Source organism: Trachypithecus francoisi, unplaced genomic scaffold, assembly GCF_009764315.1.
Source record: "Trachypithecus francoisi isolate TF-2019V2 unplaced genomic scaffold, Tfra_2.0 Lachesis_group16, whole genome shotgun sequence".
Taxonomy (NCBI): Eukaryota; Metazoa; Chordata; class Mammalia; order Primates; family Cercopithecidae; genus Trachypithecus; species Trachypithecus francoisi.
In genome coordinates this window covers 51,253,447-51,271,852 of record NW_022681461.1, presented here as the reverse complement: position 1 = coordinate 51,271,852, position 18,406 = coordinate 51,253,447, and the positions used below count along the sequence as shown (strand labels likewise).

At 38.1% G+C, this 18,406-nt stretch overlaps 1 protein-coding gene and 2 pseudogenes across 2 annotated transcripts; all 3 read left to right on the top strand.

Annotated features, from left to right (window-relative positions):
- The first annotated feature begins 93 nt into the window (after positions 1-93).
- LOC117099352 lies at positions 94-673 on the top strand (annotated as a pseudogene).
- Positions 674-12,844: 12,171 nt separating this feature from the next.
- LOC117098645 (interferon alpha-4-like) lies at positions 12,845-13,841 on the top strand. Its single transcript, XM_033237472.1, has one exon. It carries the CDS (start codon positions 12,887-12,889, stop codon positions 13,451-13,453), a length of 567 nt encoding a protein of 188 aa, XP_033093363.1. The 5' UTR covers positions 12,845-12,886; the 3' UTR covers positions 13,454-13,841.
- A 1,331-nt stretch (positions 13,842-15,172) lies between these two features.
- LOC117098643 lies at positions 15,173-17,876 on the top strand (annotated as a pseudogene). Its single transcript, XR_004443508.1, has one exon. The product of XR_004443508.1 is annotated as a myb-related protein B-like (transcript).
- The last annotated feature ends 530 nt before the right edge of the window (positions 17,877-18,406 follow it).

Here is an 18,406-nt window from a genome sequence, read left to right as displayed (position 1 = left end):
AGTCATACATAAAAAGAATGCCTTCAGAGAACCTGGAGTCCAATGTTCATCCAGACTCGAACTCAGCCAGGCCAGCAACACCCTCATTTCCCAATGGTTCTCCTGCTTCTTCTACTGGTGGCCCTGGTGCTTTGCAGCTGTGGCCCTGTTGGCTCTCTGAGCTGTGATCTGCCTCACAACCATGGCCTACTTAGCAGGAACACCTTGGAACTTCTGGGCCAAATGTGGAGAATCTCCGTTTCCTTGTGTCTCTAGAAGAGACTTCAGGTTCCTCCTGGAGTTGTGGATGGCAGCCAGTTGCAGAAGGCCCAGGCTGTGTCTGTCCTCCATGAGATGCTGCAGCAGATCTTGAGCCTCTTCCCCACAGAGCACTCCCCTGCTGCCTAGAACATGACCCTCCTGGACCAGCTCCACACTGGATTTCCTCAGCAGCTAGAAAGCCTGGAGTCTTGCTTAGGGCAGGCAACAGAAGAGGAAGAATCTGTGGGGGTGACTGGGGCCCTACACTGGCCTTGAGGAGGTACTTCCAGGGAATCCAGGGAATCTACCTGAAAGAGAAGAAATATAGTGACTGTGCTTGGGAGGTTGTCAGAGTGGAATCATGAAATCCTTCTCTTCATCAACAAACTTGCAAGGACTGAGAAGTAAGGATGAAGACCTGGGGTCATCCTGAAATAATTCTCATTGATTAATCCACCATATCACACTTGCACATGTGTCTTTGGTCATTTCAATAGACTCTTATTTCTGCCTTTGTCACAGAATTTATTGAATTAAATTCAGCAAAGACGTTATTAACAATATTTAGCAAGTATATGTTAAATACATTCAACTCTGGCTTTCGGTTCCTCAGACATGACTGCCCTAATGTCATTTATTGACTTACTTATTTCCACTCTTTCTGCATCTGTTTCATTTATAGTATTTAGAAATTTTACATATAATAACATGTTAATCTTTAATTTGTATTAAATTAAATCATTAATTTGTATTAAAATTTACAAATATATTTATCTTTCCATGTTATTCAATTTACATGTGTTTTATTCATTAAATTCTCATTTGTTTTACTCATTAAGGAAAATATCTTGAAATAATGTTTTCTAAAAACAAAATCCACACCCACATTTTGAACAACATTGAAGAAAGGACGATAAAATGTATTTACTCATTTATTCCATTCACATTATATGTATAAGTTAAGTAAGTGGCAGATTGTAGAGTACCCCTTAAGAAATACAATTGAATGAATAGACTCTCAGTCTTACAGAGAAAAAGATGTAAAAACAGTACTAATGCTTACTTTATTGCAATTTTTTTAAATGCTAGGAAAAGAAGTAAAGGAAAACAATATTCTCCTAGCAGAAGCTTTAGGTACAAATGATGACAGGAAGGGGAAAACTGTATTAGATATCCTTCTTAAGGTACTTGGGATATATGTACAGTTGACCCTTGAACAGCGTGGATTTGAACTTTTGAACTGCATAGGCCCACTTATACAGGTTTTTTTTTTTTTTCAAATACAGTTCACCTTCTATATCTGCATTTTCTGCATGTCAAACTAAACATGGATAGAAAATACCGTATTTGTGGGATGTGAAACTCACATATACGAAGGGGACTGCAGGACTTGAGTATGCACAGATTTGGGTATCTGGAGGACAGGTGTGGAGCCTTAGAACCAAAATCCCACGGATACCAAGGGAAACAGTGATTCCAGAATCTTATTGGCAGCTGGGAATATGGGTCTAGAATGAACAACAAATGCCACGGGCAAAGATATTAATTTGGGGGTTTTTATTGCATATCTGGTATTGAGGGCATGAGAATGGATATTAGGGAATCCATCACCTAACGTGGTTATAAATAGAGGGAACGTTGAGACAGGATCTAAACTTAGTCCTGCAGATCCTCAACAGTCATAGGTAGGGCAGAGAAGGAGAGTCTGTGAAGGGCAAAGAGCACTTAGGAGGAGTGGTCAGTGCAGTTAGAAGGAGAAATAGGAAAGAATGAGGGAGAGACAATGAGGGGTAGACAGTGGTGTTTTCCGGGAAGATGAAGGCTGACCTGTCCTAATGGACTGGAAAACAGATGCCATCAGTGACCTTAGGTGGATCTGGTTTAGTGGAATGAATGGGACAGAAACTTGATGGCAGTGGGTTGAATAAGACACACAAAAAGGGCATTTGGGTGTACTGCGTATAAAAAATTATCTTGGGAAGCTTGTTTGTGGAGTTGGGAAATATGATGATACCTGTAGGAGAATGTAGGTTAACATCTTCATGCATATTTTGTTAGTGTTTTCTGAAAATCATTTTCAAAGAATAGATGAATTGGAACAAAATCTTTAAACATTTTTGTATATATGTGGTTGAGAAATTTAAATTTATGGATTTAAGGTGCACAACATAGTGTTTTGCTATAATTATCTCTTATGTCATGATTCTGACAATCAAGTTAATTAACACATCCATCACCTAACAGAGTTATAACATTTTATTGTGCATGGTGAGAACACATAATATCTACTCCCTTAGCAAATTTGAAGTATACAATGCACTATTATTAACTATATTTCCCATGCTGTACTGAACATCTTAAATATTTGATTTATTGAAGCTATTACTTATTTATACATTTGATTTAAAATGTTGCTTATTTATTTGGCTAAAATGGTAATTTATCATTATTCTAATTAATATTACTTGGTAGTAAATTTCAATAGTAACCCATTTACTTGCTAGTTTACATTCTTTTTTCAATCAAGTTTTACAATTTTGATTTTATTTTACCTGTTATTTCATTTACTCTAGTTTCTGTGTAGGTTATTTACATTATTGATGTATAATTTTATAATTCCTAATCATTGTCAAAACATTTCCTATACATTGTAGCCATAATATTTTGGTGGATACTTATTTTTTATTTCCTTTGTGTACCAAGCACTGAACAGTTCTATGTATATTTTTCCAAGCACTGTGTAGAAAATAGAACCACATGCCTCCTTAACTCTTTTGATTTTACACATATTCAGTTTCTGTTCTTGTAAATACGCTTTTACATTTAATTATGTAATATATTATAATTTTTTTCATATGATATGAGAATCCAAATTAATTTTTGCAGAGTGACAAGCAATTATTGCAGAACATTCTATTGAAATTTTATGTTTTTCTTATTGATAATAGATGTAGCTCTACCATAAATCTAGTTAATTCTGATAATACAATGTTTTGAGGTTTTTTCTGTATTAATATGGTTGCTAAACTTACTAATTGCGACACTTATATTACTTCTGGTATTTTGAAACTCATTTAATTCTTCTGGTTGAGCTACCTAAATTCAAGAATTCTTTTATACATTTTAATATTATTGCTTGCATTATTTCTTGATTAAATTTAGAGTTGTTCTAAGATAGACAGCATTGGCTTCATGAAATCATAAACATTTGTGAATCCTAAACCGGCTAATTATGCTATATAACCAAGAATGTCAGATGACATAAAAATGAATGAGAGAAACTAGATTAGAGACTTGAGTGTAGGCTGTATTTAGTGATACGCTTCTACCATGTAGTGTGTAGAAGGCAAAAATAGTAACTTTATAGGACAGAAGTCTAGCAAACAGCATCTTAACCAAGTGATTAAGTTAACATCAGCAGTAATAAAACATATCAATATCATGTATCTTGGATATTGTGCGATGAGATGATCAGATAAACTCTGTGGTTTTAATCCTTTAAACACATAACCTCAGCATAATCATGAGTTAACATCAGACAAATCAAATTGATGAACAGTCTATGAAATAAACGACCAATATTCTTCAAATGTTTCAATGTCATGAAAGCCAAAGAAAGACTGAGCCTGTGTTATAGATTGGAGGAGACTGAAGGTATGACAAGAAAATGCAATGTGAGATTCTGGGTTGATTCTTGAAATAAGATAAGACATCGGTTTTTAAAAATCTGAGGAAATCTTAGTAAAATCTGAATGTTAGTTAGTAATATTGCCCCAATGTTCATATCTTTGTTTTGATTCATTATACCATGGTCATGTATGTTGCTAACATGAGAAGAAGCTGGGTTAAGGCCTAAGCAAAATCTCTGTAGTGTCTTTGCAATTCTCTGTAAATCTAAAATTCTTTCAAAGTAAAAAGTTAAAAATGAATAGATTTTCAAGATTCTAGACCTTACTGATTTAACATTTGTTAATGGATTTAATTGTTTTAAATCATTCATTAGATTCCTAATTTTTTTCAGAAGAAAAATTCTATCTATAATGTAACTGTCTGAAAGATTGTTCCTTAGCCATTAAGGTTCCTCCAGTCAGAATGTGCAATCAACCCAGAAGCAAACTCTCTGGCCTACAACATAAACAGCATCAACCAGCTGCCAAGTGAGGTGATTCAGACTTCAGTCATCTCAGTCCATCTCCTCTAATGCACTGGGCTCTCCTCTCTTCCCCAGAAGTGCTTACATTTCCACACCTCTAACTCCTTTAGTGGGCCCTTCTAGATGTGCCCTCCCTAAGCTCTGAGGCTTCATTTGGTTGGTTCAGTTCTGATTTTAGTGCATGCCTATATCCTGGTGATGACACAAAGGTGTGTGGCAAACAGGTAGAAATCTAAAGCCTTGTGGGCATTTTCATAAATGGATAGAACTATGTAGGGTTTCAAAAAGTTGCCTGTGGATATATTACTGGGGCGAACAAAGTGTTTGGCCAATATATTCAAGTTTATGAAAATACTGTCTCAGGAAGACAAAACTAGGATATATGTGTAAGTAACATGGGGCCCAATTTAATAACAAAACATATCTGGCATGAGCAAATGGAGTTTTTGGTGGAGTAGAGGAATAAGAGCAGAAGAGAAAGACCCTGTCATTATTTAAGTAGGGCTCTGCTGGAAAGAAAAATGTGGACTAGAGTCTAGAAATCAGCCCTGGTTCTGAGGACATATTACCAGAGCACAGCAAAGAACTGAATACTCTAAATCAGATTTTCTGAGTTCCAACAGTGGCTCCACAGTTCAATAGCTCCCTGTGCTTAGGGTTGTTCTCTTAAAAATTGGGAAAATACTAGAATTTATCACTGCCTGCTGTAGTCATAGATGTTTCCCGTGACTTAATGGGCCACGGCACATAATAGGTGTGCAACATGTATGCAACAGGGGGCCTACTCTTCATTGGGTAAAATGAGGATTGATTTGCAAGTACTAACAACGTCTGACTGACATTAAATATCTTCTATAATTTAGCTATTTCATTCTTTTTGCTAACATTATTCTTGTTATTTAACTCTATTAAGTTGGGGGAAGTATTGTTTCCAATTCTCTATTTCCTTACTTCTTGTCAGACATATGACAAGCGAATTATTTATCTGCTTAATATATTTATATACCAGGGAAGAATTTAGTGCAATTAACAGTTGTCCATTACCCAGAAAAAAAAAATACTAGAATCTCAAAAATTTGCCTTTCTTGAGTATAAACTCTTCTGTGTTAGTTGATATGTCTCCCTTGACTTTGTGAAGACAGGATTCAGCAAATCTGAAAGCCAAAACCTGGACCAGGAATATTTACTTTTCTTTCAACCCATGCCCACATCTGATCAACATGTACCATTTTAACCATTTTTAAGTATACAGTTTAGCAGTATTAAGTAAATTCACATTGCCATGCAGCTAATCATCAGTTTTCCATCTTGGAAAACTGAAACTGTACTCATTAAACAACAGCTCCTTATCTCCTCTCCCCTGGACCCCTACCCCTGAAACCATTTTACTTTCTGTTTCTGTGAATTATCTACTCTAGATAACTCATATGATTGAAATCATACTACATTTGTCTGTTTGCGCCTGGCTTACATTAGGTCCTCATGTTGTAGTATATGTCAGAATTAGGCTGAATATATTTCATTATCTGTATATACCACATTTTCCTGAATAATATGATAAGGCAGAATAATCATCCATGGTATAAGAGTGAATAATATTCCATGATATGTTTAATGGAATATATATAAGGATGAATGATAGTCCATTATATGTATATATCACATATAATCCATCTATCAATGGACACTTGGGTTGCTTCCAACTTTTGGTTATTGTTATGAACATAGATGTAAAAATGTATCTTTGAATCCTGCTTTCAAAAAGTGTTCTAAATATATATCCATACCCGAATTTACTAGATTATATGGAAATTCTGTTTTTAATTTTTTGAGATACATCATGTTGTTTTCCACTGTGGCTGTGCTGCACCATTTTACATTTCCACCAACAGTGCACAAGAGTTCCAGTTTATCCACATCTTCACCAACACTTGTTATTTTCTTTATTTTGATGGTAGCCACCCTGATAGATGTGAAGTGAAATCTCATTGTGACTTTAATTTGCATTTCCCTAATAGTGATGTTGAGGATCTTTTCATATGTTCCTTAGTTCATTTGGGCTGCTATAATGAAATATCATCAATTAGGTAGTTTATAAAGAATATAAATTTATTTCTCACAGTTCTGCCAGCTGGAAAGTCCAAGAATCAAGGTACCAGCAGATTTGGTGTGTGGTTGGGGCCCGTGTCCTATTTCACAATGAGCCACAGTGGAATTAATCACATCCCAAAAAGGCCATGTCCTACCACCATCGCCCTAAGAGTTAGGGTTTCAACATACAAATTTTGGGAGTGCACAAACATTCAGGCCATAGAAATATGCTTGTTGACCATTTGTATATCTTTTTTGAATAAATATCTATTCATATTCCTTACTCAAGTTTTTTGTTTGTTTTTGGAGATGTGGGAGTTCCTTTTATAATCTAAATATGCTATTACCCTTTTATCAAATACAAGATTTGCAAATATTTTCTGTCATTCTGAAGGTTGCCTTTTCATTCTGGATTTTGTCCTTGAATGCACAGAGATTTTTAATCTTTGTAGAGTTCAATTTATCTATTTTTACTTTAGTTACCTGTGTTCTGGTGTGGTATCCAAGAATTCATTGTCAAGCCCATTGTCTGAGACTCCCCTGAAGATTTTCTTCTAAAGTTGTTATAGTTTCAGGTCTTATGTTTAAATCTTTGATCTATTTTGACTTAATTTTAGCATATAGTATAAAGTGAGGGTTCAGCTTCATTCCTTTGCATGTATGTGTACAGTTCTCACAACCTCATTTTTGAAGAGTTGATCTTTAACCATTGTGTAGCCTTGGCACTTTTGTCAAAGTTTATTTGACCATATACATGAGAGTTTACTTCTGGGCTTTCCATTCTCTCCCATTGACCTATATGTCCATCTTTATGTCAGTATCATACCATTTTTATTACTGTAGCCTTGTAATGTGTTTCAAAATCAGGTAAGGTGAGTCCTGTAGCTTTGCTTGTCTTTCTCAAGGTTGATTCCAGTCCTTCAAGATTCCATAAGAGGTTTAGGACAGATTTTTCTACTTCTGTCAAAAATGCCTTAATGATTTTGATACGGCTTGCATTGTATCTGTGCATTGCTTTGTATAGTTTGAACATCATAACAATGATAGGCTTCCCAATCCATGATCAGAAATGTCTTTTCATTTTCTCTTCCTTAATTTTTTTCAGCAGTGTTTGCTAGTTTTCTATATATAAATTTTTTTCCACTTTGTTTAAGTTTTTTCCTGAGTACTTTATTGTTTTGATGCTGTTGCAAATGGGGTTTTTTTTAAGTTTACTTTTCAGATTTGTCCACTGTTAACATATAAAAATGCTACTCATTTTTGCATCTTAATTTTGTACTCTACAACTTTGCTGAATTCATTTATTCTAACAGTTTGTATGTGAGTGCTTGTATGTGTGTAAACTTTAGAGTTTTCTACATACACGATCAGGCTATCTGCAAAAAGATAATTTTCTTCTTCCTTTCCAATATGAATGCTTTTTATTTCTTTTTCTTGTTAATTGCTATGGCTAGATCTACAAATGTTATGTTGTATAAAACTGGTAAGAGTGGCCTCCCTGCCTTGTTTCTCATCTTCGAGGAAAAGCTTTCAGTTTCTCACCGTTAAATATAATGTTAAAGGTGGGATTCTTGTATATGGCCTTTATTATGTTGAGCTAACTTCCTTTTATTCCAAGTTTGTTGAATGTTTTTATTATGAAAGGATATGGAATTTGGTCAATTTCTTTTTCTGTATCTATAGAGATTATTATGTATATTTTTCATTCATTTTGTTAATGTGATGTATTGCATTGATTAATTTTCATATATTGAAACATTCTTCCATCTGAGTAATAAATCCCCCTTGGTCATGATGCATAATCCTTTTATTGTGCTGTTGAATTTGGTTTACAAGTATTTTAGTGAGGATTTTTGTATCAATATTTATTGGGGAAATGGATCTGTAGTTTTCTTTTCTTGTAGTATCCTTGTGTGGCTTTGATAGGACGGAAATGCTCGTCTCATAAAATGAGTTTGAAACTATTCCTTCGTCTTCAATTTTTTGGAAGATTTTGAGAAAGATTGGTGTTAATTCCCTAAATGTTTGATGGAATTATCCACTGAAGCCATCTGATTATGGTTTCTGTTGTTGTCGTTATTATTGGGAAGTCTGATGACTGATTCAATCTCCTTACTAGTTATAGGTCTAGTCAGATTTTTTGTTTATTCATGATTTGGTCTTGGCTAGTTGTTTGTCTCTAGGAATTTATATATTTCTTCTAGGTTAATCAATTTGTTGGAGTATAATTGCTCATAGTAGTCTGTTATAATCCTTTTTACTTCTTCTCCTTCTTTTTCTTTTTTAAATGGAGTCTCGCTCTGTCGCCCACGCTGGAGTGCAGCAGTGCAATCTCCACTCACTGCAAGTTCCGCCTCCCGAGTTCAGGCCGTCTCCTGCCTCAGCCTCCTGAGTAGCTGAGACTACAGGCATCCGCCACCATGCCCGGCTAATTTCTTTTTGTATTTTTAGTAGAGATGGGGTTTCACTGCGTTAGCCAGGATGGTCTTGATCTCCTGACCTTGTGATCTGCCCACCTCAGCCTCCCAAAGTGCTGGGATGACAGGCATGAGCCACCGAGCCTGGCCAATCCTTTTTACTTCTATGCCATCAGTTGTTATGTGTCCTCCATTATTTCCGATTTTTGTTTGATTTTTCTCTGCTTATCTCTTAATACAGTTAAGGGTTTCTCAATTTTGTTGATCCTTTCAAAAGACCAAGGCTTAGTTCCATTGATTTTTTAATTGCTTTTCTATTCTGTATTTTATTAATTCTTTTTTTTTTTTTTTTTTTTTTTTTGAGGCGGAGTCTCGCTCTGTCACCAGGACTGGAGTGCAGTGGCCGGATCTCAGCTCACTGCAAGCTCCGCCTCCCGGGTTCACACCATTCTCCTGCCTCAGCCTCCCGAGTAGCTGGGACTACAGGCGCCTGCCACCTCGCCCGGCTAGATTTTGTATTTTTAGTAGAGACGGGGTTTCACCGTGTTAGCCAGGATGGTCTCGATCTCCTGACCTCGTGATCCGCCCGTCTCGGCCTCCCAAAGTGCTGGGATTACAGGCTTGAGCCACCGCGCCCGGCCTAATTTCTTTATTAATAAAATTTCATCTTATTTGCTTCCTCTTCCTAGCTATGTGTTTATTTGTTCTTTTTCTACTTCCTTAACTTGTAAAGTTAGTTCAATGGTTTGAGGTCTTTCTTCATTTTTAATATAAGCTTTTATAGCTTTCAATTTCCTCTTTAGCTCTGTTTTCACAGCATCACATACATTTTGGTATTTTGTGTTCTCATTTTCATCTCACTCAAGATATTTTCTAAGTTCTTTCGTCTTTCTTACTTTCCTCCTCTTTCTAGCTATGTGTTTATTTCTTCTTTTTCTAGTTCCTTAACTTTTAAAGTTCATTGGTTTGAGATCTTTCTTCTTTCTAAATGTAAGCTTTTATAGCTTTCAATTTCCCCTTTAGCTCTGTTTTCAGAGCATCACATAAATTTTGGTATGCTGTGTTTTCATTTTCATCTGTCTCAAGATATTTTCTAAGTTCCCTTCTACTCATTCTTTTTTTTTTTATTATTATACTTTTTGTCTGGGGCACAGTGCACAATGTGCAGGTTTGTTACATAGCAATACATGTGCCATGTTGGTGTGCTGCACCCATTAACTCGTCATGTACATTAGGTATTCCTCCTCTTACATGTTCATCACATTTAGACATACATTTGTTTCGTTTTGTTTTCGTAAATTGAGATGAAAAATCAGACCACTTTCACCTTCTAGGAAAAGTGAAATGAGAAATAGAAATATATTTGTTGTTGTGAATGCCGCATAGAACCATTGTATAGCCCATTTAAAAATTATATTCATATTCTTTTATTGATACTAACCTGAATATGAAAATGAAAGAAATCGAAGCATAGAAAAACACATTTTCACGGTAAAATACTACATAAAAAAAGAATATGCAAAAATTATCAATACAATCTCAAGTGAATAAAGAAAAAAATACTCTCTCCTCCAGTGTTTCAAAGACTAAGAATAACTTGGGCAAATATACCCTGTATTCTCAGAGTCTGATAAAAAGGATGAGTCCAAAATTCAATACAAATTTGTTGACTGAATAAACAACTAAATTCATGTACAATATATAACATTTCTGAAATCAAGCCTCCTCTATTATGGAAACCCTGGTTCACATTTCACAGTGTAGAATATTTTAATTGCTCAATGATATAAAGAATTTAATTGAATCATTTAGAATAATGAATAACAAAATGTGTTTGGTTATTTTCTAAAATTGATCCATTTCATAATCTCTACCTTTATATAAACAGGCTTATTTTCTACTAGTGTCATCTAAAGATTACCACATGATTTGAAGCTGAAATTTATAAATGATGGAAAAATGATGTCACAAGTATTTACAGTTCACTTGCACATTCTGGGGATTTGATCCAGGGAAGGAAAGCTGTAGGATTATCTGGGGGACAGAGGCTATTATTCCCTACTTTTGAGAATAGCAACTTGTCTGATTCCTATAAACTGTGTGAATTGGAGAGTTTGAATTTAGATATATGACTCGGTATTTGACAACAGGCTAGTTATTTTCAATTATAACAAAGTAGAAGGCAGATCAGAGATGAAGTCATAAATGGTTAATATAGTGCTGGGCAGAGGATGATATTGTGCTGCTCTTGCAATTGGGATTCCCAGATCTACATGCACCTTAAGAGAACTAGAATCCCAGTGGTTTTAGCAGTAAACTACGTGGGCATTATTGACTCTCAGTAAGAGCTGAATGGAAATTTTTGTCATTGTCTATTATAATCACAGCAAATATGGCCATGAAAAGCAGAATAGCGTCATTCTTGAACACTTCCCAGTAGAAGAAAAAATGAGAAACTAGTAAAAACTCTTCTTACTAAATAGCTTATTTGCTACAGCAGACCTCATTCCATTTAAGGACTCAGTATCTATAGGGTCAAGACAAACTAACTTCTTATGCAAAATAAAAAGTTAGAGTCAGAGTTCAGGACCACTCTGAAAGTTCATTATTTACGTGATAATATTCAATATTTATAAATTTATGATTTTAGAACAAAGATGGTCTTTTCTATTCGATAAGAATTGACTTGGATAGGAACTTCTGAAAACCTTTAGAGAATCTGAACATCAATGAAAAATGACAAAAATGATTTAATTGATAATATTTTCTAAGTCACATATGTTTATTGTAGTGATACTTCTTCGAAGGGTACAAAAATTAGTTCTCATAGTATAAACAAGTCTGACCCATTACAATAGTTTGTGACTCTCCAACAAGTCTATCCAACAAAATTTGATTGCTTAATATACATCTTTCTCATTGGGTTTTGTTGTGTAGCACATTAGAAGCACTGATATGGAGTTCGTGAAGATACACAAAATATTTGCAAGATCAGTGTCACAAACCTAGGGCAAATAGATGACTGTGATTGCAGGACTTTCTGTCAATTTTTTGCTGGATCTTAAAGTCTTATCACACTTTGTGGTTTTAGCCTGCATACCTTTGGGTTGCCATTGACTGTCTTATGGTTATTACTTAGGTTTGATCCTCAATTCTTCAGGATGTTTTGTAGACTTTGAGAAATAAATGCAAATAGCTTATATTATATGATTTATTTCTACAAAGTTAGTCAACACATAAATATTTATGTCAAGTGCTGAAAAGAAAAAAGTGTTGGCAATATCTGGATGAATACTGCAGCTAGTGAGGTTTGCAAATTATTTTCTCATATAAAGCAAAATTCAAAGCTTCATACACTATAAGAAAAATTTAAAAAAATTATTCATATTTTTAGCAGTTTTGAATGATTAAGTATGTAATTACATTCACATGATTAATGTGTATTTATATAGATTTTTATTTTGCATATGTAATTTCACACAACAAAATTTACATGAACAAATTACATTAAAAGTTATTCCACAAATATACTTATCAAATTAAATTAAATGTCAATAGCTTTTAAACTTAGATTTTAGGTTAACTTTTCTGTCATTCTTAACTTTACATTGAATAAAAAGAGCAAAGTTTATAGTTTTTATCTGTGAAGTAGAGATATACACAGCATACATAAATAGATACGCCAAATCTGTGTTATTAAAATTTCATGAAGATTTCAATTAGAAAAAATTACCATAAAATGTTTTGAGTGCAGGGGAAAAATAGGCAATGATGAAAAATAATTGAAAACATGTTTAAACACATGTAGAGAGTGAATAAAGAAAGCAAAAACAGAGATGGAAAGTAAAACTAGAGCATTTAGAAAATGGAAATTAGTATGTTCACTATTTAAGACCTATGCACAGAGCAAAGCCTTCAGAAAACCTAGAGGCCAAGGTTCAAAGTTACCCACCTCAAGTAGCCTAGCAATATTTGCAACATCCCAATGGCCCTGTCCTTTTCTTTACTGATGGCCATGGTGGTGCTCAGCTACAAATCCACCTGCTCTCTGAGCTGTGATCTGCCTCAGACCCACAGCCTGGGTCATAGGAGGGCCTTGATACTCCTGGCACAAATGGGAAGAATCTCTTTCTCCTGTCTGAAGGACAGACATGACTTTGGATTCCCCCAGGAGGAGTTTGATGGCAACCAGTTCCAGAAGGCTCAAGCCATCTCTGTCCTCCATGAGATGATCCAGCAGACCTTCAATCTCTTCAGCACAAAGGACTCATCTGCTGCTTGGGAACACAGCCTCCTAGAAAAATTTTCCACGGAACTTTACCAGCAACTGAATGACCTGGAAGCCTGTGTGATGCAGGAGGTTGGAGTGGAAGAGACTCCACTGATGAATGAGGACTCCATCCTGGCTGTGAGGAAATACTTCCAAAGAATCACCCTCTATCTGATGGAGAAGAAATACAGCCGTTGTGCCTGGGAGGTTGTCAGAGCAGAAATCATGAGATCCCTCTCTTTTTCAACAAACTTACGAGAAAGATTAAGGAGGAAGGAATGAAAGCTGCTTCAACATGGAAATGATCCATATTGACTAATACACCATTCCACACTTCCATGACTTCTGCCATTTCAAAGACTCATTTCTGCTATGACAACTACACGAGTTGAATCATAATTTTCAAATGTTTTCAGGAGTTTAAGGAAACATCATGTTTACCTGTGCTACAGATGACCATGCTGATAGATCTATTTATCTATCTATTAAAATATTTATTTATTTATAAGATTTAAATTTTTTCCATATATTATTATGTATACTTTTACATTGTATTTGTTATATCAAAATATCTTCTTTATATGTAGTCAATATATTATTTTGCTTTTATATTAATTTTTAGTATTAAAACTTCTTGTATTATTTGTTCATTCTTTAATAAAGAAATACCAAGCCCAAATGTGCAATCTCATTAAAGAATGGGTGGTACAATTCATTTACCCATCATCATTATATCCAAATTGTACGTAAAAATTGACTTTCCCTAAGCCAAGTTTTATATTGCCTTTAGGATATCTAGGTGAACATAACAAACATAGTTTTCACTTTCTTGTGTCTTTTATTTTCGTAAGGAAAATAATAACTCTACTTTCTAATACCTGGTACATTAAATGCTATAGTGAGAAGAAATAAAAACAAATGAAATTCAGTAAAACTGAAGGAAGGCATATCAAAAAAAGTTTTTAAAGTAGTAGATATCCTCTATATTACAGAAATAGACATCTAAGTGCAAGTGTCCATTGGCAACCTGATATTTTTGTCTGCAATTTAGAAGCAATACTATGAAGTGAAAACCTGGAAACAGAAGTTGTCACATAGGTTGAATAGAATGAGAAAAAGACTTAAAATTTATTCCTGCAAACTTCAACTTTAAAGGGAGAGAAGAACCAGGAAAGATTTGGAATGGCCATGCATTGGGACAAGACAGAATGTTGTTAAGAGCATATTTAAAAGACTGAAACTTCTTAGAAGAATCAATGCATTCATGCAAAATGTGGATCGAAAGCGTCCACTACATCTGGAAAATAGATGGCATTGTCACTGATAGAGCTAGTTGGGTGGAGTTAATCATAGTGGAGTAAGCTGGAAGAGTGAATCAGAAGAGAAATCAGTGACAATACATATAGAAAATGATCTTGAAAACTTTGTTTTCAGAATTGGAGGAGAGAAATAGAGTGGGACTTTGAAAATAATGTAGATTTTTTTTTCTGAATAATTTTTACTCTAAAAAATTTATTTGGCTCTGGATAGATTTTGTGAATTTGATGGACTGCCAAACCACTTTAATATGTTTAATATTTTGATTTGAAATTATGACATTTTAATTAATTATAATATTTTATCATTGTTTTTCTTCATTATTTTGATTAATACTATGTTAAATGTCATTAAACTGCTCTGTCGATTGAAACCATTCATTACAGTGGGAACACAGATCAATGCTGACCTTACGAGAACTGGACAAGTGGAAGTAATAAGCAGAAACTGGATCCAAAAGGATCAGTTGAAATTAAAGAGCAAACGCAAAACATCCTCTCATAACTTTCCATTTCAATGAAAAAAGCAAAATTAGTAATCATGAGACGTTGAGGACAAGGGATTCTCTCATCAGAAGCTTGAAAAAGGGATATCAAGAAAGGAAACAAACATTTACTTTATTTACTTACATAGTTCCAGAAAAATTGCATAATATGGCATAGAAACATGCCATTTTAAGAGATAGAAAAGTGCTTCAACCCGCGCCGGCAGCGGCTGCAGTTCCTGCGAGCGGGGAGCGCGGGACCTGCTGATACGCTGACGCCTCCTAGCGCGGCCCGGGGCCCGGAGCGACCGGAAGCAGCCCCGGTCCTGATCCCGGCCCGGCTCCCGCTCCGGGCTCAGCCGGCAGGCGGGCGAGCGCGGCGCGGTCCAGGGCGGGGAGATGTCTCGGCGGACGCGCTGCGAGGATCTGGATGAGCTGCACTACCAGGACACAGATTCAGATGTGCCGAAGCAGAGGGATAGCAAGTGCAAGGTCAAATGGACCCATGAGGAGGACAAGCAGCTGAGGGCCCTGGTGAGGCAGTTTGGACAGCAGGACTGGAAGTTCCTGGCCAGCCACTTCCCTAACCGTACTGACCAGCAATGCCAGTACAGGTGGCCGAGAGTTTTGAACCCAGACCTTGTTAAGGGGCCATGGACCAAAGAGGAAGACCAGAAGGTCATCGAGCTGGTTAAGAAGTACGGCACAAAGCAGTGGACACTGATTGCCAAGCACCTGAAGGGCCGGCTGGGGAAGCAGTGCCATGAACGCTGGCACAATCACCTCAACCCTGAGGTGAAGAAGTCTTGCTGGACCGAGGAGGAGGACCGCATTATCTGCGAGGCCCACAAGGTGCTGGGCAACCACTGGGCCAAGATCGCCAAGATATTGCCAGGGAGGACAGACAATGCTGTGAAGAATCACTGGAACTCCACCATCAAAAGGAAGGTGGACACAGGAGGCTTCCTGAGTGAGTCCAAAGACTGCAAGCCCCCGGTGTACTTGCTGCTGGAGCTCGAGGACAAGGACGGCCTCCAGAGTGCCCAGCCCACGGAAGGCCAGGGAAGTCTTCTGACCAACTGGCCCTCTGTCCCTCCTACCATAAAGGAAGAGGAAAGCAGTGAGGAGGAACCTGCAGCAGCCACCACTTCAAAGGAGTAGGAGCCCATCCCTACAGATCTGGACGCAGTACGAACACCAGAGCCCTTGGAGGAATTTTCGAAGCGTGAGGACCAGGAAGGCTCCCTGCCGGAAATGAGTCTGCCCTACAAGTGGGTGGTGGAGGCAGCCAACCTCCTCATCCCTGCCGTGGGTTCTAGCCTCTCTGAAGCCCTGGACTTGATCAAGTCGGACCCCGATGCTTGGTGTGACCTGAGTAAATTTGACCTCCCTGAGGAGCCATCTGCAGAGGACAGTATCAACAACAGCCTAGTGCAGCTGCAAGCGTCACAGCAGCAGCAGGTCCTGCCACCCCGCCAGCCTGCTGCCCCGGTGCCCAGCGTGACCGAGTACCACCTGAATGGCCACACCATCTCAGACCTGAGCCGGAGCAGCCCGGGGGGAGCTGATCCCCATTTCCCCCAGCACTGAAGTTGGGGTCTCTGGCGTTGGCACGCCACCCTCGGTGCTCAAGCAGCAGAGGAAGAGGCGTGTGGCCCTGTCCCCTGTCACTGAGAATAGCACCAGTCTGTCCTTCCTGGATTCCTGTAACAGCCTCACGCCCAAGAGCACACCTGTTAAGACCCTGCCCTTCTCGCCCTCCCAGTTTCTGAACTTCTGGAACAAACAGGACACATTGGAGCTGGAGAGCCCCTCGCTGACATCCACCCCAGTGTGTAGCCAGAAGGTGGTGGTCACCACACCACTGCACAGGGACAAGACACCCCTGCACCAGAAACATGCTGCGTTTGTAACCCCAGATCAGAAGTACTCCATGGACAACACTCCCCACACACCAACCCCGTTCAAGAATGCCCTGGAGAAGTACGGACCCCTGAAGCCCCTGCCACAGACCCCGCACTTGGAGGAGGACTTGAAGGAGGTGCTGCGCTCTGAGGCTGGCATCGAACTCATCATCGAGGATGACGTCAGGCCTGAGAAGCAGAAAAGGAAGCCCGGGCTGCGGCGAAGCCCCATCAAGAAAGTCCGGAAGTCTCTGGCTCTTGACATTGTGGATGAGGATGTGAAGCTGATGATGTCCACACTGCCTAAGTCTCTCTCCTTGCGGACAACTGCCCCTTCAAACTCCTCCAGCCTTACCCTGTCAGGTATCAAAGAAGACAACAGCCTGCTCAACCAGGGCTTCTTGCAGGCCAAGCCAGAGAAGGCAGCAGTGGCCCAGAAGCCCTGAAGCCACTTCCTGACACCTGCCCCTATGTCCAGTGCCTGGAAGACGGTGGCCTGAGGGGGGACCAGGGCCCAGCTCTTCATGCAGGAGAAAGCCCGGCAGCTCCTGGGCCGCCTGAAGCCCAGTCACACATCTGGGACCCTCATCTTGTCCTGAGGTGCTAGGGGTGTCACGAGCCCATTCTCATGTTTACAGGGGTTGAGGAGGGCGGAGGGGGTCTGTGAATCTGAGAGTCATTCAGGTGACCTCCTGCAGGGAGCCTTCTGCCACCAGCCCCTCCCCAGACTCTCAGGTGGAGGCAGCAGGGCCATGCACTGCCCTGTGGCCAAGCCCAGCTGCGGGCGGCTCCTGGTGCTAACAACAAAGTCCCACTCCCAGGTCTGCCTGGTTCCCTCCCCAAGGCCACAGGGAGCCCAGTCAGCTTCTCCGAAGCCCAGGTCAGGCCTGGCCTCATCTCAAACCCTGCTTAGGATGGGGGATGTGGCCAAGGGTGCTCCTGTGCTCACCCTCTCCTGGTGCATTTTTTTGGAAGAATAAAATTGCCTTTCTCTTAAAAACAACAACAACAACAACAACAACAAAAGAAACATGATGCAATTAAACCACCAAAAAAAAAAAAAAATTAATACCAAGAAGTTCTCTCAAAACCATGTAACTACATGGAAATGAGACAGCCTATTCCTGGATGACTTTCAGGTAAACAAAGAAATTAAGGCAACAATGAAGAAATTTTTGGAAACTAATGAAAACAAAGATACAACCTTCCAGAATCTCTGGGGCACAGTTAAATCAGTATTAGGAGAAAAATTAATAGCATTAAATGGCTACATCAAAAAGTCAGAAAGATCCCAAATTAGCAAGTTAACATCACACCAAGAATAACTAGGAAAACAAGAGTAAAACAACTCCAAAGCTTGCAGAAGAAAAGAAATAACCAAAATCAGAGTTCAACTGAAAAAATTGAGATGTCAAAATCTATACAAAAAAGAAACAAAAACAAAGGTTTGATTTTTGAAAGAATAAATGAGATTGATATACTACTAGCTAAGCCAATAAAGAGAAAAAGAGAGAAGATCCAAATAAACAC

Bases quoted from the DNA above. Each gene is read 5' to 3' on its own strand.
- LOC117098645 (XM_033237472.1), top strand. From the start codon at position 12,887: ATGGCCCTGTCCTTTTCTTTACTGATGGCCATGGTGGTGCTCAGCTAC.